General features: G+C 38.8%; 1 protein-coding gene across 2 annotated transcripts in view; it reads left to right on the top strand.

The window, feature by feature from the left end:
* Positions 1-3,038: 3,038 nt before the first annotated feature.
* The window catches only part of LOC146560756 (1-phosphatidylinositol 4,5-bisphosphate phosphodiesterase beta-1-like), a 37,817-nt gene continuing 17,488 nt past the window's right edge, over positions 3,039-23,367 (top strand). For both annotated transcript variants that reach the window (XM_085296187.1, XM_085296188.1), the window contains exons 1-14: positions 3,039-3,585; positions 7,862-7,939; positions 9,686-9,754; positions 13,870-14,010; positions 14,105-14,184; positions 14,491-14,544; positions 15,178-15,253; positions 15,704-15,804; positions 17,245-17,408; positions 19,148-19,294; positions 20,381-20,538; positions 21,616-21,698; positions 21,793-21,877; positions 21,995-22,160. In XM_085296187.1, coding sequence (XP_085152313.1) covers positions 3,487-3,585; positions 7,862-7,939; positions 9,686-9,754; positions 13,870-14,010; positions 14,105-14,184; positions 14,491-14,544; positions 15,178-15,253; positions 15,704-15,804; positions 17,245-17,408; positions 19,148-19,294; positions 20,381-20,538; positions 21,616-21,698; positions 21,793-21,877; positions 21,995-22,160 — 1,501 coding nt within the window. In that variant the 5' untranslated portion in view covers positions 3,039-3,486. The remainder of the gene's footprint in view (positions 3,586-7,861; positions 7,940-9,685; positions 9,755-13,869; positions 14,011-14,104; positions 14,185-14,490; positions 14,545-15,177; positions 15,254-15,703; positions 15,805-17,244; positions 17,409-19,147; positions 19,295-20,380; positions 20,539-21,615; positions 21,699-21,792; positions 21,878-21,994; positions 22,161-23,367) is intronic.

Genomic DNA, 23,367 nt, shown 5'->3' with positions numbered 1-23,367 from the left:
ATGTCGTCAGCATCTTGTTGCTTTGAACATGGCTATTGCAAGTGAGGGGTAGATCTGACTGACAATCTAGGGCACAAAAAACGTTTAAGTGGAAGTGATTTACTCAGATCAGAAGGTCCACCTTATTTTATACTCCTTTCTTTTCTCTATTTGATCTGAAAAATACCTTAAAATACCTTAAAATGATCTGAAAAATACCTGAAGCTAGGGACTGAGATTATAAACCCATTAAGAAGTGTTTATCAAGGTTATAAAGTAAGGGAGAAATAGAGTCATTTTCCCACAGACTTGCATACATTCAGTCTCCTTCTTGCCACCAGAGTTGTTGCCCCCTGCTGGCAATTACAAATAATGCAGGTTTAAGTCACTTTATTGGGGTCACTTTTCTCTTTCCTTGGAGAAGAGAAAAGCAAAGCCAAAGCCTTAACTCTTTTATATACAGCTTACAGATACAACACACAAACTATTCTGAATGCTTTTAGTTTTGTTGCTCTATAGCTGTTTTGTAGTTACATATGACTGATTCACATTTCAAAACTAATAAAGCCATAGCCATCTTTTACATACAGTCTATGTGATCAATTCATCAAAATCTTATTTAGATACATGATATTTAACCATACGTACTGTGTTGTTTAGTTTTGGTTTTATTTACCCAGTTTCCATCTGGGAGATTCTTGGATCCATATTAATATGGTGGAAGTTAATTTATTTATTAATTCTGCAATAAAAACGACAGCCAAATCGCTCTGCCTAAAATAAGAATTGTAAGTTATAGAGCATCAGGGATAACATTCTTCTCCTTTTTATTATTTTTGTTTGTTTCTTACTGAAATGGGAAATCAATCCTCAGAGTAAGCACTGTACGCAGCTACTTATTGTAAAATGGTTCCAATAGCACACTGTGTGAATAATTATTTTTTTCATCCCTCCAAAGACACATAAATGTGTGAGCTCACCTTTTTGTGCCACCGCTTTCCCAGTGAAATCACCGGAGATGCATTTTTATGAGCATTTTATTGTATTTATGTATCTCTTTTGTGTCCCTCTCTGTAAGCACTTAGTGACATGTTTTACTGAGATTGCTTTTCAGAAAACAGAACTGGATTTAGATCTACCGCTTATTGTTAAACACAGCACGCAGGAGCAGATATTGCAGACATTCACAAGGTTATGTCCTTAAATGTCCTTATAGGCTTCTTGTTCCACTGAATGATTACACTCCCACTAACACTTTGGTAATTATTTTTTGACTGCATCAAACCTGCCAATTTCAGATTTTGCATTTAGAGGAAGGAACGCATTGTCGGTGATTTGTGCTTGTTTGTCTTCAATTGTTCTGTTTTTTCCTTCATATCATCCAATATTCAGTTATTCAACATTCACCATCTCGCCCACTCTCTTTCTTCCTCTGTTATAATTAGCTGTGTTTGTAAACATAAAAATCACAGCCATAAAAATACAAAGAAAGTAATGCTGTGTATTTTGTGTCTGTGGAAACTCCTACATTCTAGATACTTTTGCTGCTTAACTGTTTTGGCCACAATCCTATGGTCTCTGTTAAGGAAAACCTAAATTCTACAGCACACAGTGATATAATATAGCTTTTCCCAGCTTCGTGACAACAGCTTGGGGATTTCTGTTTCTGCTTTTACCTTCACCGTTCCCCTGAGCACAAAGCTGGCTTGTATTAAATGTATTAAATGTGTAAAATGTAATTTTTAAAATTCTATAAATCACATTGGAAATGTTTGTTTATACCGAAGACTACATTTAAAAGATATGCAATTTTTAAATGGGGTGATATGCTTGAACCCAGAATGCAGAGGGGGTGGGTGTATGTGTAGAAAACTGGTGTACACACTAAAATTATAAAGCTCATCTGCAACCCTGTTTTTATTAGATTTATTAAAGCAAAGTGGAAAAAAGTATTTAGACTTTTTACTTTTTCAGTTATGTACAAATTATAATTCTACTTAAGTAGCTAATAGTTCACTCAAAATTACACTTTTCAGAATCCTATTTATGATATTATTGGATTAAAATTAGCAGTTTATTGATGTGTGTATATATTTAATGTTACAGCTGTTGATGTTTTTAATTAGCTATGTATAGCACTATAGCTTTATCTAAAATGATCCAATGAATCTGAAAAATACCCAAGTAACTACAGCAATACTAATAAGTATGTGCAATTAGTAGCAAGTGCAATAAGTATATTAAGAATATAGTTGAATACATTCAGAAAGCAGCACAATACTAGTACAAGCACTGAAGTAAATGTACTCAGTTACATTCCCATTGGTACTGATCTGTGCTCTCATCCAATGTGGACTGTAAGATGAACAGTACTGTACTTCAATGTCTTTGGTGGGGTGGCGCTTGGGGGGAGGGGGGGGGGGATCATAGCTCGGGAGGGCTGATCCTACTCCTACTCTTTTCTGTTGTGTAAGCCTGAATAAAATTTAAGCAGTTGAGTAATCAAACTAACAAAAGAAACCAAAAATTTAAAGCTGGCTGTAAACAAGCTGACTCGTTACCAGCACGTCGCCAAATCTTCAACCAAACCTAAGTAAAAAGTCTAAGTAAAAGCCTCATGACACAGTATCAGCACCAAACCTGACTGATGTTCAAATCCCTGCACCGTAGCTTCACAGCATGATGACGAACCTACCCATACGAGCAGAGGCTGTTATAATAGATTTAATGCCTTTGGTATAGGAAGCACATAATATAGCTGTTAATATAGTGTGTATTCAAAACTGGCCTCATTTGACTATAATCCTGGTTTGGTTTGATTCACCCTCCACTAAAACGCCCACTCTCTTTTTCTTTTCTCCCTCTAGCTCTTTATTCTCTCTCTCCTCTTCTTTCTCCCTCCTTCCTCTTCTTCTCTCCTCATTTCTCTCCATCTCTCCCACTCTCTTTCTTTCTTTCTATCTCCCTCGCTCTCCCTGTCGCTCCGGCTCTCCCTCTCTTACCCCTCCCCCATCTGTGGGAAGCTGCCGTTGTGCGCATGTCGCCGATGAGTCAAATTGTGGAGGCAGTGCATGCACACACACATACACACACACACATATCCTGTCTCCCACGAAGGCATCTGTTTCAGTCTGTCTCTCTGTGAGATGCAGCACCAACAGAGAGAGGGGGAGACAAGAAGAGGGAGGGAGAAAGAAGAGAGGAGGGAAGAATAAGAAAAAAGAGGTGTGAGAACAGAGGCACAGAGCAGAAAGAAAGGAGAAAGAGAAGAAGGGCTCAAATAAAAAAAATTAAGAGTGAACAAAGATAAAGCAAAGACAAAATACAAAATACAAGACTCTTCTTCAGAAGAGGAGAGGATGCTGCTGCAGCTGAGCATCTATGCCTGACTTCTGAGGAGTTCTCAGCTCGGACATGACTGACATGCAGCATTCCTGCATCTGAGCATCTCTAGTCCGTGCATGTGTGTGAGAGAGAGAAAGTGAGGGTTAATGTGTGTGTGAAGCCATGGCGAGTGCTCAGCCGGGGGTCCACGCGTTGAAACTCCAACCTCCTTCCGTCTCTCACACGCTGAGGAACGGAAGCAACTTCATTAAATGGGATGAGGTAAGGACTGATTTTCCTCAAGCACAAGCAAATAGTTTTATTTAATTCTACTACTTGAAAAAAATAAGGAGGCTGAGGAAACAGTCAAAGAATTGAAACTAGCTGAATTAATGTGGAGCGTGAGAAATTGAGGAGGAAGAGGAGGAAATGTGCCATGTTGTCAGATGTGTTTACTATTCATTTGCTGATTGAGCTTTGGCAGTAAGTACCTGTGGATCTTACCAGTGAGGCAGATAGTGTGTGTGTGTATGTAGGTGTGTGTCTGAAATGTGTTTCTGATCAGTCTTCTATCCACCAGTATTCATGTACTGTGTGTGTATAAAGCCCACACATACTTACTCCTGTGCCCTTCATGAGCACAGTCAAACACAAGGTATTTGCAGAGCTGTGTGTGTTCCTCTGTGTGCATGTGTGTGTGTTGGTATGCTGAAGTACAGAGCGCTGACAATGAGGAGGAAAAAAAAATGCTGTCCGGTTGCCATGGTAACTGACATGGTTACCAGCACCTAAACAGATCAGGTGTGTGTGTGTGTGTGTTTATTATCACTGCCTTGAGCTTTATAATGTCATGGATCATACTTATGGAGAAGTACTTAAGAACTAATCCAATGCAGAGCTGAATCCATTCACAATAGCTTAAACTTGTGTGTGTGTGTGTGTGTGTGTGTGTGTGTGTGTGTGTGTGTGTGCGTGCGTGCGTGCGTGCGTGTGTGTGTGTGTTTTGATATTTGAATCTCTCAAACATGTAGAGCCGGGCTTTATGAAAAATAGAATCAGTTGCTATGGCAACAGGTGACAACCAGGGAGCTAGTTAACCAGCTTCTGAGCTTCTTCTTCTTCTGGTTTTTCTTCTTCCAAATGTAGGCTGTGTTAACACTTTCAAGAAAACAAAAATCCTGCAAAAGAATGTGAAGAACTTTATAAGTATGGACATCTAATGTTTAGAGGACTGAGCTCAAGCTGGTTCCTGTGCCTTCTGAGAAATAGGGATGGAGTAAAAAGTCCCTCCAAGGGTTAAATATATGCCCTTTTGAATAGCTATATTAATTATAGCACAGCAGGTAAGAGGTATAGCTTTGCCAGATTTTATTGACTAGCATTATGAAACAGTTTGTGTACGATCAGGAAAACAAAGAGAAAAAGAAGTACCATAGAAATATAGTGTTGCCGAGGTTAGCAATTGTGCCACATGAAAAGCAGATGCTGATGTGTGACAGACAAACCGTCTTAGTAAGAGCCTTAGTAAGAGTTTTAATGCTAGTCATTTTCCATGCATGCAAACAATTAATTATTTAAATTATTGTGTACCCCTGTATATAATTTTGCACCATTAAATTAAGGTGCAACATTCTGAGCTGGGACTAAAGACAAGTTATAATGATAGAACTGACGAGGATACCTTTCTTTTCTCCCTGTGACATCTGGAATAGTCCAGCTTAAATCTTAAATCAATAAATTCCATTATTCTCACTCACAATTCACAGCTTTTTACGTATGAGGAGAACATATGTTCTTTTCTAAAGATTCTGAAGAAATATGGGAAATTTTAGAATTCAGTGACTAATTTAGTGTTGTTCAGTTACTGTATTTAGTTACTGTGATAGGTGATAATAGTTGGTTTATTAGGTGGTATTCCTTCCTTGTGGTGGACTTTTGGCCACTAGTGGATATTCCAGGCTCTTTTTTGCATTTGTATCCCTAAAATATATTTCATACCTTTTCATATTATTTAATTTTTTTTGTCCATTATTCAGTGGTTAATAGACAGATTTTTTAAACCTGGTTCTGTTTTATTGTGATTTTTCTGTGCTTGTAAGTTTGTTCAGCAATGCACTTGTGATGTATTGACTGAATGACAATAAAGGAATCTGAATTGGTCATCAGTGCCCTTAGCTTCTGTTGGTATTGATTTCAGCTGCTTTCCTCAAAGAGGGGATTAGTTTATTTCAGTAGCCTATACCCTTTTACTTTGCTAACGGATATTTTGCCTGTCATGGCTACAAGCTGCCAAACTACATTAACCTTTCCAGTTGTCCCTGGGGCATCATTTCATGCGGGTGTATGGGTCGATTATACGCAAGTTAGCCCACATGTCAATAGTATGAGCTACTTTTTTCAAGTGGGTGTGTTTTACCTATACTCTTTTCCTAACCCTAACCATGTACTGGTTTTCTGGCAGTGTATAGTATAAAGCAGCAGCCCAATTAACCTATGTGCCAGGCATTTTTTATGGTTTTCATTTAACTAATACCTAAATAGATCTCTGTTCCTGTTAATAATTTTTACATATTAACAAAACAGTTTGAGCAGTTTTGTAGAAGTACAAAACTGATATCCATTCACAGTAACTGAGTCCAGAACCTTGTTAGGCTAAAGCCTTCACTACTGTGTGCAGCTGTGAAAGATGCAAAAGATTCATGCTGGAAGTGGGAAACTGTCACTGTTTCACACCTCCCTGCTCTTGTTCTGCACACAGATAATACAGCTGTTGGGTTTGAGCATCAAATCAATTAAGGTTTAGCTTATAAGAAGGTGGACAGCACTATATTAATTAGATGTAACATTAAATTGTATTGGAACATCTTATTCCTGTGCCTCAGACAAGATTGTTTTCAAGTCCGTGTCAAGGTACCAACAACAAAGCACACATTACGCATAGCATGGAGGCATCCAGTAAAATGTAGCATTACAAGCCCCGGGATGAGAAGGCACTGGCATGCCATAGTCTTTGTTTGTGTGTGCCCTTTTAGGAAGATTCAGTGTTCTAGGACAATGAGAACAAAAGATTTGAAAGTGGAGAGAAATCAGTCCAATCCGTGCTGGTATGGAATAGGAAGAAGCAAAGCCGGTGAGCTAGTTTAAGCAGATGAGTTGAGCTGCATGGTATCATGCTTCACTCTGCTCAGATCATACATTAATGACATGCAGTTTGGTGGTTTATTTAAGCAGCAAAGTTTCCCATCTCTCTCATTTCTGACATGTTGATATTTATAACTCGAGAGGTCGAAAGCAACCAATGTTACAACTATAATCTTTAACAGCATTAGTCAACTTAACAATATTATTATTATTTTATTATACAATAATCCTTTAGTAGCCTTCATTATTTCATTGAATCTCCTATTACTGAACCAGCAAAAATATTGGATTCAATTTAACATATACTGTCAATATGATATGATGTCTAAAACCTTTTGGTTGAATTGTCTTGTTGTAACTATAACTATAAGTCACAGCTCCCCGGTTACAAAAGCTGCAGGTTAATCAACTTTATAAAGAAGTCTTAAGTTTGCTTCACCAACTTTGCAAAAATGACAAATTTCAGCTTTAATTTTTGATGCTATGCTGTCTTCTTCTGGCGTCACTGGCATGTTTGTGTTGTTCGATATTTAGACTTTTTTGCTGTTATTATTGATTTTGTACAGCTTAAGTTGCTTTATTTTTGATTATTAACTTATTTTTGATCTGTCACATTAAATCTTTTGAACCTTTTTGTTTGATTCATGGCAACTGAAACTGTTAAAAGATTCCATCAGTACCTGTAATAAAGTCACTCCAACCCTATCTCTGTTTTGCAGAAAAGCAACTGAAACCACTCTGATTAAACTTTTACTAAACTGTATAGATTCAAAGCTTTACATAGTCACAAATCTTTGCACTCCCTTGAAGCATATTCAATTTGGCTGCAAGCTTCAAAACATCAGTTTATCAAATAATTTGGGGGATTCAAACTGCTTAACCCCATATAAAAAATACTTAGTAAGTATTATTTTTGTCCATTCAATACCAGATATTTACACCAGGCTTCAAGGTGCTTTTATTTTTAACCAGTAATTAGCCACAGAAACCGGTCCTCTGAGACACCTGCTGTGTATAAAATGCTATGACTTTTCAAACAGCAAAACATCAGAAGAGCTGCTCTGTCTGAATCCACCTGGAGCCAATTAGGAACTATCATGGTGGGTTAATATGGATAGATAGTTAGTGTTATGACAGCTGAAAAGAACTTCTGTAACATGAAAATGAAATCGCTTAGTGTTCCCTGGTTAAAAGAGGTCACGCTGTAGTGAGTAGTAAAATAAGATTCTGGACACTTACAGTATGAATCACTATCACTTCATGCCACCACAGACAAGTGTATTCTTACATAATTTTCTCGCCCTACCAAGTAGAAAGTAGAACATTTTTATGAGTGCATTAGCTACGTAAATGATTTTTCGCTTGAGTTTTTATGATGTTTTACGGTTATTTTCATTCTCTCCACCTGTCTCCCTAGGATTTGTCCACTGTCACTCCAGTGACTCTGCATGTGGATCCACATGGATTTTACCTCTACTGGACCGACCAAAACAAGGTTAAGCACAAAAATCAGCTGTCTTAGATATAATTCTCTTAGACTGGCTGTAGATATTAAATGATGAGGAACAAATTAAGCTTGAAACCTCAAAAAGTGACATTAATTGATTTGGTGACTCATCAATATTCAGTATTTCAGTCATTAAAACTGGAACTTTTTTCAGACTAGATTCTGAATCAAAGATGAATCATTAAATGTTTCATTACCTTCTTATTTTATGCACATTTGACTAAATTAATTTGCTAATGAAGATTGGTTTTTTAAATTAATTTTCCATTTTAAGTTTGATTAAATGTTGTCTGAATCATTTTTTGTGCACCTGTGAAGCAATTTTATTATTTTTTTATACACAAAAATATAACCAATACAGTCTAGCTGTTAGTCTGATCTGTTTTTGCTATGCTATGTTATGTTTTGCTATAAGATGCTAAATATCTTGCTTCCACATAATCTTGTCTGTGACCTTTATCTACTACAGAAACTGCATACATATTTACAACATTCAGGTTCACTGTGCTAACAATAACCAGTTATGTTTTTGGAATGCAGAGAAAAAGATATACTAAATGCTGCAGTTGGAGATCATAGCAGAGCCAAAATGATTCCCACCATGTGTAATGATTTTACAGTTTTCTTACCTTTGAAATGGTTGCTTTGAAGTTTGTGACCACTCACAGCCAGTTCCTGTCTTCAAATGATAGTTACACTGACTTGGTCAGATATCAGTCTGAGTTAGCTTACAGTTAAATAGCAACAGGTTGGTAATTACATGCAAACTTTTTGTGATAATATGATGATTTATTGTGATAAAGCAGTGAAAATAGCAACTCTGTTGCCATCTACATACAGAGAAATTTGCATTAAACAGAAAAGTACAGTAAATACTTACATTCAAAGTCAGTCAAATCAGAACCACATAGATTTGAAACAAATATTAATAAAGGCCTCCACAAATAATGAGGTAGTTGCTGCAAGATGGTGATTTAACTGCAGAATGGCATAAACACTCAGCATTCCAGCTTTTATTTCAGGATATAACCAAAATACAGCTAGTTTGTCAACCAGCTGAGTCGAGTCAGCTGCTGCAAAGACATGAACAGCAGACAAGTTGCACTCAGCAGCACAGACTGATTCAGATTGGTTGCAACACATTGGCAAACTGTCAGTGTTCATAAATTAGACATCAATTACTTGCAAAGCCTCCCCAACCTGTTTGAGAGTGAGTCAGTCTGAGTTGGACCGTGATTATTTGGAGACAGATTGCTTCCCATCAGGTGACTTGTGCAATCGCCTTGTGATCATAAGTGGCCACCCAGACGTTCAAAAACCCAGGGGTTAGCTTTGTCACCTGAAAGTATGAAAATACATGAGAAGCACAAACTGTGTGCTATTCAGGAATTAGCTGTTTTTATTTTTTTACACACAATTCCAAGAATGTTGAAATTTTTTTTTTTTTTTTTAGCTTTGTTAATCAAGAGGCTTGCCAATGTTAAGGTTATGTATTCATACACAAGAACTGTAGAGATACAATGTATAGTCAAAGGCTGGGTGGATACCTTTAAAAGGTATGAAAAAAACAAGCATATAAGACAGCATACCATTGCACACACATACATACATGCACACTTTCTTTCCAGGTCGGCTTAAATCCTTAACAGGAAACAGCAGGAGGCCTTTAGCTCCCAGATAACAGCTGACTGCGTGAGTGTGTGTGTGCTCTATGTGTGGGTGTGTTTTCATTAGGACACAGAGCTGTTGGACCTGACCCTGGTAAAAGATGTCAGAACAGGCAGAAGCACGAAAACACCCAAGGTACTGTCATCTCTCTGCTTATATTCACCTCTACTTGACTCTGCACGTGTGAAATGTATGCTGTGTCCTTCCTGCATTGCAATTTTCAATCCTCCTACTGCATCTCTGTAGCCAGTGACCTCTCACCTAACAGTTGCTCCTCTTATGCAGCAGAATGTGATGTTTTATTCATGAAATTTTTAATATTTGACTTAACGTTTGCATTACTTTTTGTAGCTGACATTACGGCATTCGTGCTTTAATAATAAGTTGATGTTTTTTATTGCCTCTTTTTTCTTTCTGTACTACCATGAAGTACTTTAGATTTTATTTCTGTTACCTACTATCGTTTATGTTATATTTATTGCTTTGCTTCCTACTTCAATAGAAGACTTGTGCTTTGCTTTCATAAATAGCAAAGCATCTGATGTATTTTGTTCGAGGGCAGCCATAATATTTGCCTCACTGGGTTTCTTAATGATTTTAATCCTTGATTGTTACTGTGACTGCCTCATAAGTCTCTAATAATCTCCTCCCTCTGGTCCTCCTCTACCCCTGCTTTTACTTTGTCATCCTGAAAATGATGTGCCACCATGTGAGGAGGGAATTTAACGGAATAATCACAAGATTGAACATTAAACCGAAGCAACAAAAGGAAAACGCAAAAACATTTAACAAACCGAACCCCTGGAAAACCTTTTTTTAAAAATCAGTGATTTCACATCTTTCCTCAATAAGTACGCAAAAGGAGACATGGCTGGTGTGCCATCACCTCGTGGCATACACACACTGGGCAGATCACCTGCCATCAGGGCTAAGAGACAGACAACCATTCACAATTACTTTGAAGCCTACAAGCAATGTTGATTCAGTTAACCTAAAATGCATGTAGTGGGGTGCCAGAATACCCAGAGAGAACCCACACAGGCACACAGAAAAGCACCAGTCTGGTTGATGGATTTGAACCCAGGACCTCTTTGCCATCAGGCAACAAACTTCTTTAAGGAAATGTGAATGATGTGCTGTAAATCACTGGTAGACATGTAAACTCAACTTTCCTGAAATCTACACATGCGGCAGCACTATTTAAGCATAACGTTTAACCCATCAGACCATGGTACTAACAGAATGCAAGACTATACTGATCTCCCAAACTGGCCTCTCATTTCTTACATTTTGCTTCCAAGGCACCAGACTTTTTAGTACTTTTTAAAATGGTCTTGAGCAATAATTCTCCAGCTATTGACTGGTGTACATAGTGTATCCGTAAAATATTTGAGGAAAGTGAACAAATGGAGGGCAAAAGAAAAAACGTCAGGTCAAAAAACTATTTACAACAGATAAACAGTATCTGAAAGTATTGTCCTTAAGAAATTAAAATAAAAATGTAGAAGACTTGACACCTGACAGTTGATTGGTTCCCCAAAGTCTCATAGAAATAGTATTAATTGAAGGGTGGCTGTCAAGAAAAAACCAAAGAAAGGAACCAGGAGAAAAGTCTGAGATGTGCCAAATTACACAAACCAAATTTGAAATGTCTGTGAAGGTTCTCAGTCACCCAGGTCATGGTAGTCTAAGGAGCTTGGAAAGAAAAGTGTCTGGACTTCTTTAAGTTTCCTTGAAGATGTTTCACCTCTCATCAGAGAAGCTTCTTCAGTTCTAAGAGTAACTGGTGGAGAGTCCCAGATTTTAAGCCCTATGGGAGTTTCCCCAAGAGGATCATGGAACCAGTGGAGAATCCATCATGTCCTGGGACTGCATTTCAGTCACAAACCAGACAGTAGCATCTAAAAAGCATCTGGCAGCAGTGTTCACAAACACACTTTCAGTCTTAGACAGAAAAACATACAACATAACACTATCAGTAAGATGGCATATAGTAGGAATGGCCTCTCCAGAGCCCGCACCTCAACATTATTGAAACACCGTGTATCATCTTGACTGGAACAAGAGGAATCTCCCTCAAGAAGCCCGGAGAACTATTCCTGAAGACTACTTGAAAGCTTGCCTAGGAGAATTCAGGCTGCGCTGAAGAATAGAGGTTGCTGTGTATACCCAGTGTTGGCTTTCAGCCTTGTTAGAATTGTACAGACTCTGATTTTCCCTTATATACTGTATTTCCATATACAGAGAGTGCAGAATTATAAGGCAAGTTGTATTTTTCAGGAATAATTTTATTATTGAACAACAACCATGTTCTCAATGAACCCAAAAAACTCATTAATATCAAAGCTGAATGTTTTTGGAAGTAGTTTTTAGTTTGTTTTTAGTTTTAGCTATTTTAGGGGGATATCTGTGTGTGCAGGTGACTATTACTGTGCATAATTATTAGGCAACAAAAAACAAATATATACCCATTTCAATTCTTTATTTTTACCAGTGACACCAATATAACATCTCCACATTCACAAATATACATTTCTGACATTCAAAAACAAAACAAAAACAAATCAGCGACCAATATAGCCACCTTTCTTTGCAAGGACACTCAAAAGCCTGCCATCCATGGATTCTGTCAGTGTTTTGATCTGTTCACCATCAACATTGCATGCAGCAACAACCACAGCCTCCCAGACACTGTTCAGAGAGGTGTACTGTTTTCCCTCCTTGTAAATCTCACATTTGATGATGGACCACAGGTTCTCAATGGGGTTCAGATCAGGTGAACAAGGTGGCCATGTCATTAGTTTTTCTTCTTTTATACCCTTTCTTGCCAGCCACGCTGTGGAGTACTTGGACGCGTGTGATGGAGCATTGTCCTGCATGAAAATCATGTTTTTCTTGAAGGATGCAGACTTCTTCCTGTACCACTGCTTGAAGAAGGTGTCTTCCAGAAACTGGCAGTAGGACTGGGAGTTGAGCTTGACTCCATCCTCAACCCGAAAAGGCCCCACAAGCTCATCTTTGATGATACCAGCCCAAACCAGTACTCCACCTCCACCTTGCTGGCGTCTGAGTCGGACTGGAGCTCTCTGCCCTTTACCAATCCAGCCACGGGCCCATCCATCTGGCCCATCAAGACTCACTCTCATTTCATCAGTCCATAAAACCTTAGAAAAACCAGTCTTGAGATATTTCTTGGCCCAGTCTTGACGTTTCAGCTTGTGGGTCTTGTTCAGTGGTGGTCGTCTTTCAGCCTTTCTTACCTTGGCCATGTCTCTGAGTATTGCACACCTTGTGCTTTTGGGCACTCCAGTGATGTTGCAGCTCTGAAATATGGCCAAACTGGTGGCAAGTGGCATCTTGGCAGCTGCACGCTTGACTTTTCTCAGTTCATGGGCAGTTATTTTGCGCCTTGGTTTTTCCACACGCTTCTTGCGACCCTGTTGACTATTTTGAATGAAACGCTTGATTGTTCGATGATCACACTTCAGAAGCTTTGCAATTTTGAGACTGCTGCATCCCTCTGCAAGATATCTCACTATTTTTGACTTTTCTGAGCCTGTCAAGTCCTTCTTTTGACCCATTTTGCCAAAGGAAAGGACGTTGCCTAATAATTATGCACACCTGATATAGGGTGTTGATGTCATTAGACCACACCCCTTCTCATTACAGAGATGCACATCACCTAATATGCTTAATTGGTAGTAGGCTTTCGAGCCTATAAAGCTTGGAGTAAGACAACATGCATGAAGAGGATGATGTGGACAAAATACTCATTTGCCTAATAATTCTGCACTCCCTGTATATTTGCACAAGTTTCAATGAGTCGCTGTGCCTATTTCCCATTTTACTAGAAAATAAAAAAATAAGTGGAAACTCAAGACTTGCATGAGCGATGATGAGACCCTCTTCAGTCAGAAAAACTGGAGAAAATGTGGAGCCCCTCTTGAGGAAGGTGACAAACATTAAATAATTTTTATTTCCTTACTTTCCACAAAAACATCTTTCTCTGTTTGATCGCCTGATTTACTATCAAGTTCAGCCTGCACTCTCTTTACACATATAACACACTGTATGTTGCAAACAACATGTCACACTGGGTAAAAATAGATGCAAATAAACTGCCTCAAATGGTCTCAGCCGTCCCCGCATCCCTCCAGGTCCCCTCACTTTCATCCGTCTCCTCTCTACAGTGCATGCCTCCCTCGTGGCTCTGATTCCACTGACAGCTTTCACTCTGTGTCATCCAATAGGAGGCTAAGCTGCGGGAGCTGCTCGATGTGGGAAACCTGGTTGGTAGGCTGGAGAACCGCATGGTTACCGTGGTTACGGCTTCAGACCTTGTAAACGTCAACCAGCTTAACTTCATCGCTTCGCAGGAGGACGAAGCCAAGGTGCTGAGCTCATTAAAGCGACCGTGACCATGACTAATTGTGATGATAATGATGATGCAGTGTGTGACTGTTTTTGTGTTTCGTTTTTTTGTAGGTGTGGTGTGAGGAACTGTTTTCTCTGTCTTCCAACCTGCTGAGCCACAATCTCAACCGAGACCAGAGTCTGCTGAAAGCGTGAGTACGCACACATTCATCACTGCACGCACTTGTTTGTTTTATTAAACAGTATATGGCTTAAAGGGAAGCACAGATGTGGATTTGTGGAGTTTGGAGGTTAATAAAAAAAATACTGAGTCTTTTGTGATAAACTTAATCATCCCTGCTGCTTCCTGACACCTTTTTGAAACCTATTTTCTGCACATCTTTTAATCTTAATGGTTTTACAAAATGCTTCATTCACACACACCATTGACCCATTTGCCCGACCACTTTTGCTACTTCACCCTTTGAAACTGACACCCTCTAATTTTTCTGCTTCAGGTACATCAAGTTAACTCTTCAGCCGAATGCAGAGGGGAGAATTCCTGTCAAGAAGTGAGTTCCCGATGATTATTAGGTCCCCAAGCCTCACTCAGTGGTTTTACCCAAGCATTTGCTTTGAGGCACATGTTACAGTATATGGTTGGGAACGTGAGGAATTAGCCTGAAGAAATCTTCAGAGACACGCACAAACTTTAACTTTGCTCTTTCCTGTCCCTTGCTTCCAAAAATAAACTTAATTCCATGTGCACTTGGGGAAGCAAAAACAGGGACAGGATTCATGAAGGTGCTTAATTCAGCACTGACCTGGTAATCAACCACTGCCAGAGCATGAGATGGATAATACAGTTATGACAGGAAGCTGTATTTTAGAAGCAAACTGAGAGCCGAATTAAGGTCAGCTGATATCTAAGAAGCCGAGGGAGTAGAGTTTTAAGAAAGCCCGCACGGTTTGACATTTTGCACAGTCGAAGCTTTGGGCTCAAGTGAAGAGGGTGAGATTTGCCAAAGTGAAATTGCGTACACGGGGAATAGTTGCATTTCAAGAACCGTTATGGAGGATTAGCACCGTAAATGTCGGCCCATTAGTTGGAGAGAAGAATATGTAGAGGTTCTTACGGAAAGTAAAAAAATGAGTTTTGGGTTGGTGGAATGATCATAATATTGTTGCACCACTGTCTGTTTCAGTATTGTTCGGCTGTTTTCATCGGACAGAAAAAGAGTCGAGAATGCCCTGGAGAGCTGCAAACTGCCCTATGGACGGGTAAATACTTCAGTTAGTTTGGATTATTATAGGTGGCAGGGAATGAAAGACACACATGAAAAGCTGTTCTCTTTTCATGGATAACTACATATTAGACTCACAAAGTATTTAGTTTTTTTCTCTCTTTTTCTCTTTATTCTTTCTTCTCAGTTTTCTGTTTTCTGTTGAAGCTTTTGTCTGTTGGTTTTGTCCAGAATGACTCATAGTGCATGGATGGGTGAAATAAGCTCAGATATCTGGGTCATCAAGTTTTCAAGCAGCCACTTCCAATTCAAAACAAAGTGGTGTTGATTTTACATGAATCACACATTGAATATTCCTGTGAGCACAGAAAGATTGTTTTTGAAGAAGACATGTTGGAGGAAAAGTTGCATTTTAAAAAGGGTTTTGAACTATATTTTGCAGTTGGCATTATCAATAATTAATGCCCATGTTCTTTGTATTTGACAGGGTGACAGCATCAAACTGGAAGACTTAACACTTGAAGTTTACCGGAACTTCTTGGATAGTCTGTGCCCTCGTCCTGAGCTTGGGAACATCTTCAAACTGCAGTAAGTAAACAGAAAATAACTTGAGCTGGAGCTCTTGCTGCAGCTACTGACCTCTACTCTGCTAAAAGATGTATTAAAGATGAAGAAGCTACTCTACAAAATGAAAAGTTGTTATTTGCTTCAGGCCAATTTTTTTGATATCAGAAAAATCGTGATTCATCGCCTGTCCCACTTGTACAGACAGACAGGGATTGAACAAACTGGTTGATCTTTAGCTTTGCAGCAGTAATCATATTCTTAAAACTAATCTATCCCCTCTTCCAACGATGTTATGCAACTGGACCAGTTTGTTAGAAGTAATTAGCTTTCTGAAGCCGATCTAAATCCTGATCCTGGAGTTTTTTTTAATGTAATTGTGTCCCTAGAACCAGAAAGGTGTCTAAATCTAAATCTATTTGTATTAATTACTTGAACAACAAGACAATACGTCACAATTTCTTTTTATTTCAAGTTGATATGCAGTTGGAAATATATGATGATTAAGACCTCATTAAGACCAGTCAACAACCCCCTGGCGACCACTGATCACTAGGAAAATAAATGTCTATTCTGCAAAATAGACATTCTACCTTTTTCTCTCTGAGCTACAGTGAAACTGCAAACATCTATGCAAACTACTTGTAGCCTAGTAATGACCACAGCAATCACAAGGAGCTTTTCAGTGCTTCATCATATACCTCTTTACTACCAGTTTGTTATGCACGAGACTGTCAGGAACCTCCAGCAACCACTCGCTTACTAGTCACAGAATACACACTTTTCCCGCATGACTGGTGGTTGCTAGATAAGTGCCAACAGGTCTCTAGGTCTGTGTGACTGAGACCTGAACCACTGTGAGATGGGCCCAATCTGAAATTTCACATCGTATCTTCACACTTAGAATGACAACTTGATATTTTTAAAAAAAGAAGCGTATCATCTAGTTGTTCTCAAATATTATCACAGGGCATTTCTGCATCGAAGAAACTGGAATCAATAAAGGATGATAATAATAAAATAATTTAAATGTTTAGCTATAATTTTTGTAGTACTTGTACTACACTTGTACTTGTAGTAGTAATTCTCTGTATCTGTTTTTTTTTTCTAGCATTGGAAAGCAGTAGATAAATCTGTACAATGTGAAAACTGGCAGATTTATGCAGCATACCACTTGTACATTTGTTCTAGTGGTTTCTCATCACACATAAAAACATGTTGACGTATTCCAGTTTCTACAAACGTTCTAAACCCTTGCAAATTGATTTAACTTAATTGATTTAATCAATTGATAAAACCAATACAATAGCTCTCTTCCCATTTTAAAAACTGTTTTTCAGGAGTATGAGGTTAAGCAGCACTCCAGCAGTGGTTCCACAAAAATACCCAAACAGCATACAAATTTCTGAGAAGGTTTATCCTCTAATGCTCTGACTTTCAACCTGACTCTTCTCTGCTCTGCAGAGGAGCCAATGATAGGATGCTGTCAGTCGATCAGATGACAGAGTTCATCAACAATAAGCAGAGAGACCCAAGGCTCAATGAAATCCTCTACCCACCTCTTCGTCCTGCACAGACGCACACTGCGATGGAGAGGTATCAACATGACCAGACACAACTAAAGCAAGGTACACACTTAGACAAGCAGATTTTGCTGGAGGTTTTATGTGTTTGTTTGTTGTTGTTTTTTTTTTTTACTTTAACCTCCTAGGACCTGGCGTCCACATATGTGGACATCACATTTTGGGTTATTTAGACCAAAATACTCAATTTTGCTCTACAAGAGCCTGATATCCACTTACGAGGACATTATACTGCTACTGTTCTATCAAAATTTTAAACAAATATCCTCATATGTGGCTCTTATTTTTCATAAAAACGAAAATAAGGTAAAAAAAAAATCTGGTAATTCTTTCTTTTTACATTCATCGGGCCCCAATATGCTCAAATATCAAAGAGAAATTAAAAATGCATGCTATGGAAGAGTTCGGGTCTTAGGAGGTTAAAAATAAAAACCCACACAAGTTGATCCAAAAATACCTTTCTAACCCACCTATATACTTACTCTGTAATTTGTGTAGATCCTACTAGAAGAAATTTAGGTGTCTACTTTGCATCAAACATAAACTACAGATTGTTTTTCACCCATAAGATAACAGTGCTGCTATCTAAGAAATAAAATGATTATGTTCGTATTATATTATATTTCCTTATCAGAAATTAAAAATTCATTATAGAGGAGGGTTGAGAAATTAAAAAGGAAAAACCTGAAGCTTTATTCTAGGATGGTGACAAGTCACTAAAGGGGTTTAATGAGTATGACAATGATGCTATGACGCTAACATTTAGCACACACACACACACACACACACACACACACACACATTCTTACAGAAGTTCACACATATACATACAATGCCTTGTCTTAGAACCATGTGGGCGTGGCTTTGTTCTGATGTTTTTTGTGTGAACTGTCTCTCAATAAAAAGGCAGCAAGGGAGGTCAGATGTGAGGCCACTTGATTACAGTAAACTCATTGTCTTGTTGGCGAAACCAGTTTGAGATGATTAGAGCTTTGTGAGCTATCAGAAGATGGACACATTGTGGTCATAAAGGGATGGACATGTTCAGCAACAAAACTCGTCTGGCATTTAAATGTTGATAACTTAGTAGTAACGGGATTAAAGTGTGCCAAGAAAATATCCCACACGCAATTACACCACCGACAGCAGCTGTTGATACAAAGCAGGATGATTCCATCTTTTAATGTTTTTTTTTTCCAAACCCAATCATCGGAATATTACAGTAGAAATTGAGACTTCCCAGACCTGGCAAAGTTTTTCCAATATTCTGTTGTCCACTTTTGGTGAGCCTGTATGAACTGTAGCATCCTTTCCTGTTTTTTTGATGTGGTGTGGTTTTCTGTTGCAGTAGCCAATGTGCTTCAAGGTTCAACATGTTGTGCATTCAGAGATGTACCGTAGTTGTATCGAGCTGTTATTTGAGTTCTGCTGTTTTCCTTTCAGCTCAAAGCAGTCTGGTCATTCTCCTTTGACCTCTGGCATGTACAAAGCATTTTTTTTTTCATAGAGGGCTGACGCTCACTGGCTATTTTCTCCTTTTCTGTCTGTAAATACTAGAGATGGTTGTGTGGGAAAAAAGAGTAGCAGCTTCTGAAATACCAGCCTGTGTGCCACCAAACTCTACGGCACTTTCAAATTCACTTTCGCAACTTCATTAGATTGTCTTGATCACGCCTAAATGAAGTAAGAGTCAAAGTGACCAGTTTTTATTGTCCTGAACTGATTTTTGTTGGAATAGGGTTCTCACTTTTTGTCTTTTGTGTTTGTGTGAACAATATTTTTAGGCAAGATCTCCCTCCAGGCGTTCTCCAGTTATCTGTCTAGTGATGAGAATGGAGTCATTCCACCAGAAAAGCTGGATCAGTCTGAAGACATGAGCTTCCCGATATCTCACTATTTCATCAACTCATCGCATAATACCTACCTGACAGGTACGCATGCACAAGTCCTAAAAGCTCAGCAATAAATCCATTACTTTCCATCACCGGTCTGATCCAAATACATTCTCTTTGATAGGCATTGGCAACTTCTTGGGAGAGAACAAATGAGTTGATTTAAATGTGTGAGCGTGAAGAAAATAAAATATTTGTCTGTTCAATTAACAACTGATGCAAACAGGAGAAAAGGTGAATTACCAAACTTTTTTATTAGTTGCGACTCAAATACGTCCAAAGTCTTCTTCAAGTTGACAGTTTAATTCTGCCAACAAAGCAGTGTATCGGGGGAACACACAGCTCTACTAAGAGAGCCATTATAGTTTTTCAGAGTGACACTGAGCTAAACAACATCCCAGAAAAATACCTCTGCTAAACAAAAAGTATGCATTTGCAGCAACAAAAGCACTTTAATGGCATGTAAATGAGCCAAATGCAGATCTCATCCAGATTTTTCCAAATAGGCTGAGCATTAATGAAGACATAAAGGATATGGGACACAAAACGACTTAACACGCACATAACATTTTTCAGTTTCATCAAAATTATGCACAGACCTGAGGCCTGTTGCACCTGAGTCTAAAACGAGATGGCCTAAAAAGAGAGCTTGGAATCGTGGCCTGGTGGGATTCAAGTGTCTCCTGCTTCTTCTGCTTCTATAAGCATGCAAACTCCCTGCTTGTCCAACAGTTAGAAAAAATATTTGACGGAACTGGTTATCTATTACACAAGGAGACAAGGTGTGACACTAATAATCCATGCATTCTTTCACATCTTGGCTTATGTGACTATTCATACGATAAATGGACGAACAACCTTCGGGATCACATCCTAAGGGGCAATCCTGCTATGTTTTAAATACCTGGGACTCTTCATGAGTTGTTTTAGAACCAAAGAAGACTCTTGGATGAGAGATGAAACATTCTAACAAAGCAAAAAGAAATAATTTCCTTCTTTTCAAGTCCTCAAGTCTACCATGACCTCAGTGACTGAGAGCCTACACAGACTTACTTCCAGGAAGTAGCTTTGTATTTAAATCTATAGCCTTGTTTTGCATCATTTGTTCTTGTCCTTGTGTTTCAGCGGGCCAGCTGGCCGGGAGCTCCTCAGTAGAAATGTACAGGCAAGTTCTGTTGGCCGGGTGCCGCTGTGTGGAATTGGATGTGTGGAAAGGACGGACTGCTGAGGAGGAACCTGTCATCACTCATGGATTCACCATGACTTCAGAAATCTCCTTTAAGGTGTGTCTAAGTGGGAATTAAATCATGCAAGTTAAGAGTGCACATTTAGGAAGCCATTTAAGCAAATGTTTGGTACAATTTTGTGTTTTCTCTCCAGAAGGTTCGTCTTAATCCTCTTGGTTGTTTGGTCTATATGCTCTTCTTTTCTCTCTTTGCTTCCCAGTCACCCAAAGCGGTCATAGCAGATGGCTGCCCCTCCCTCAAGCAGTTTCTGCTGGACATCTTCCTGTTTAAAGGATTTTTTTTTCTCCACACTCTCGCCAAGCATTTGCTCATAGGGCAGTTATTGGGGTTTTTTGTGTATAATGTTGTAACGTGTACAATAATTGTCTCGGTGCTGTTGAAATATAAATATAAATAGATTTGGATTAAACCTTCTGAATTTGATTGCTCACATTGTTTTTGTGGCTGAATGAAAATGCCAAGCCATCTGCAATGATTCTGGACTGTTTAAGAGCTAATTGCAACCTCTTAGTCATCTGGCTTAGATCTTCTGCTTGTTAAAGAGGCCAACTTGTGTTTGTTTTGAATGGTCCTGTTTGCTAGAATACATCAAATGTGTCAACCATTAACTTTTAAAAGCAGGCTAAAAACATTCATTTTCTCTGAGGGATTGTTGTACTATTGGTGTGCATGATTATCATGGCCCTAAGAATTCACAATAACTATAGCATTGCAGACACCCCATATTTTATTCACAATACTACATAGAAAACTTGTCAAATGAAACTGACAAAATGTACTATTGTAAGAAGAGGCAGAATCATGTCTCGATAAAGTGGTAATCTGCACGTCCAGACCGTTGCTGGACTTTTGTCTCACATAGGATTCTAGATGTTCAACAGTCCTGACTCTGTAATTTTTGTTTCATGATGTGCCAAATGATTTCAGCCGTTCACGGTCTGGACTGTGGGATGGCCAGTTTAACAGGGCTCTTCTACTACGAAGCCATGCTGTTGTAATAGATTCATCACACTATCTTACTTAAATATGTAAGGTCTTCCCTAAAAAACCTGCCTTGAGTTTCTGAATATCTGCAAGCCACTTTGCAATGTGTTTTTGTCTTTCATTTTCTAGGAGGTGATTGAAGCTATTGCAGAATGCGCCTTCAAGACCTCACCCTTCCCTGTGATCCTGTCTTTTGAAAACCACGTGGACTCGTGAGAATCTCATTATTTATGTTTTTTAATATCCTGATTGAATCATAAGATCTTTTTGTTTATATCTGTAATTTTCCATTTACCCATCTATCAGGTTGAAGCAGCAGGCTAAAATGGCTGAATACTGTCGATCCATTTTTGGAGAAGCTCTTCTGATTGACCCTCTGGACAAATACCCTGTAAGAAATACTGACACGTGAAAGTGTTCAAAGTGTCTATTTTGTGATCAGACTGCAGTTTAAATTAATTTCTCTCTTTTCTGTCTTTTTTTTCTCTTCTATTGTGTGTATTTGCAGCTGGAGCCAGGTGTCCCTCTGCCCAGTCCTCAGGAGCTGATGGGCAAAATTCTCATCAAGAACAAGAAATCCCACAAACCTTCCAATAACACAGACACAAAGAGACTGACGGACCAACCTGCCAATCAGAGCAATGAACCAGTGTCTCCTAGCAACAACACAGGAGGTAAGACACAAAGACAAAAGGACTTTTTTTCAGCCCAGAAATCCAAGTGAAATGTATTCAACTGCGACAGCCTTTGTATAAAAAAATACGACAGACAGTAAATTCTTCTGTGGTTTCAACAGCTGCACGGGGCTGGAGAAATGTTAAAAACACAGGCATATTTTGGCTGTAACTTAAGGGCATCAGATGTCCAAAAAACGCTTTCACTGTGTGTCTTTCAAAGTGTTTTCACATTCAGCAGGCGTATGTCCTCACAAACATGAGTCATCGGGTAATCAGCATCATTGGGAAAAGGCGCAGTGGCTGGAGCTTCAGCACTGTCCCTGAGAAATTTGTTTTAAAGACCCAGGAAAAATAATGTGATTACTGCCCCAAATCATTTTGTAGTGTTTAGTTTTCTGAAAGGTCACTATCAGAGGACAGCACATTTCTTTAAACCACAATTTCCATCATGACTTTTTGTAAAATCCTTTGGCCCAAAGTATTATCTACTCCACCTCATCAGGGATGCTTAATGAGCAGGACATCCCAGATGAGGTCTGAAGCTCTTTTCAGCAATTAAATAGCAGAGCAGAGGGAAATGAGGGAGCCTTATTGACATGTTTGACATGCAGATTCTGAAAACAGGACAGTAATTGAGAGCACAACCGTGAATGAAGATCAGACCAGCATCTTTACTGAAGTCCATGCTCATACAGTGGCCGTGACCCTTTAGACAACGACTGCCTGAGTGGGCTGAATAATCAGCACCAGAGAAGTTAAAGCACAGGGCTGTTTAAACTCCTTCCACTATCTGCTTGATTTATATTCTGCTCTTTGGTGCACAAATTTGCCATTGTCATGTGTTTCTCAGATGCTGTGCATGATTATCTATTATTAGTTTATTTGTGCACAGATTTTATTGTACAGCTCAGGAGAAAATCTGTTGTCCTTGCTCTCAGGCATATGCTAAATTGTTACCAAACAGTCATGTTAATGGATAATTCCTGGATGATTATATCAATCACACCTGATTAGCAGTTCACAGGCTAAGTTTCCTCCAGTGAATACTTTTATCAGTCTCTAGCTCTTTTCACCAGCTTTAGGACACATCTCATTAAACTGAAGTATTTATGTGAGGGTATTTTATTTGCATTCTGCTTGAAAAGCAGAATGCAAATCCTGTTCTTGTGTCAGCTGAATAACTGTGTTATTCTGGCCGTTTATA

This window comes from Mchenga conophoros, linkage group LG13 (assembly GCF_057382185.1).
Source record: "Mchenga conophoros isolate Kocher_MC1m ecotype Shallow Benthic linkage group LG13, M_conophoros_male_GT1.1, whole genome shotgun sequence".
NCBI lineage: Eukaryota > Metazoa > Chordata > Actinopteri > Cichliformes > Cichlidae > Mchenga > Mchenga conophoros.
This window is presented reverse-complemented; position numbering and strand designations above follow the sequence as displayed.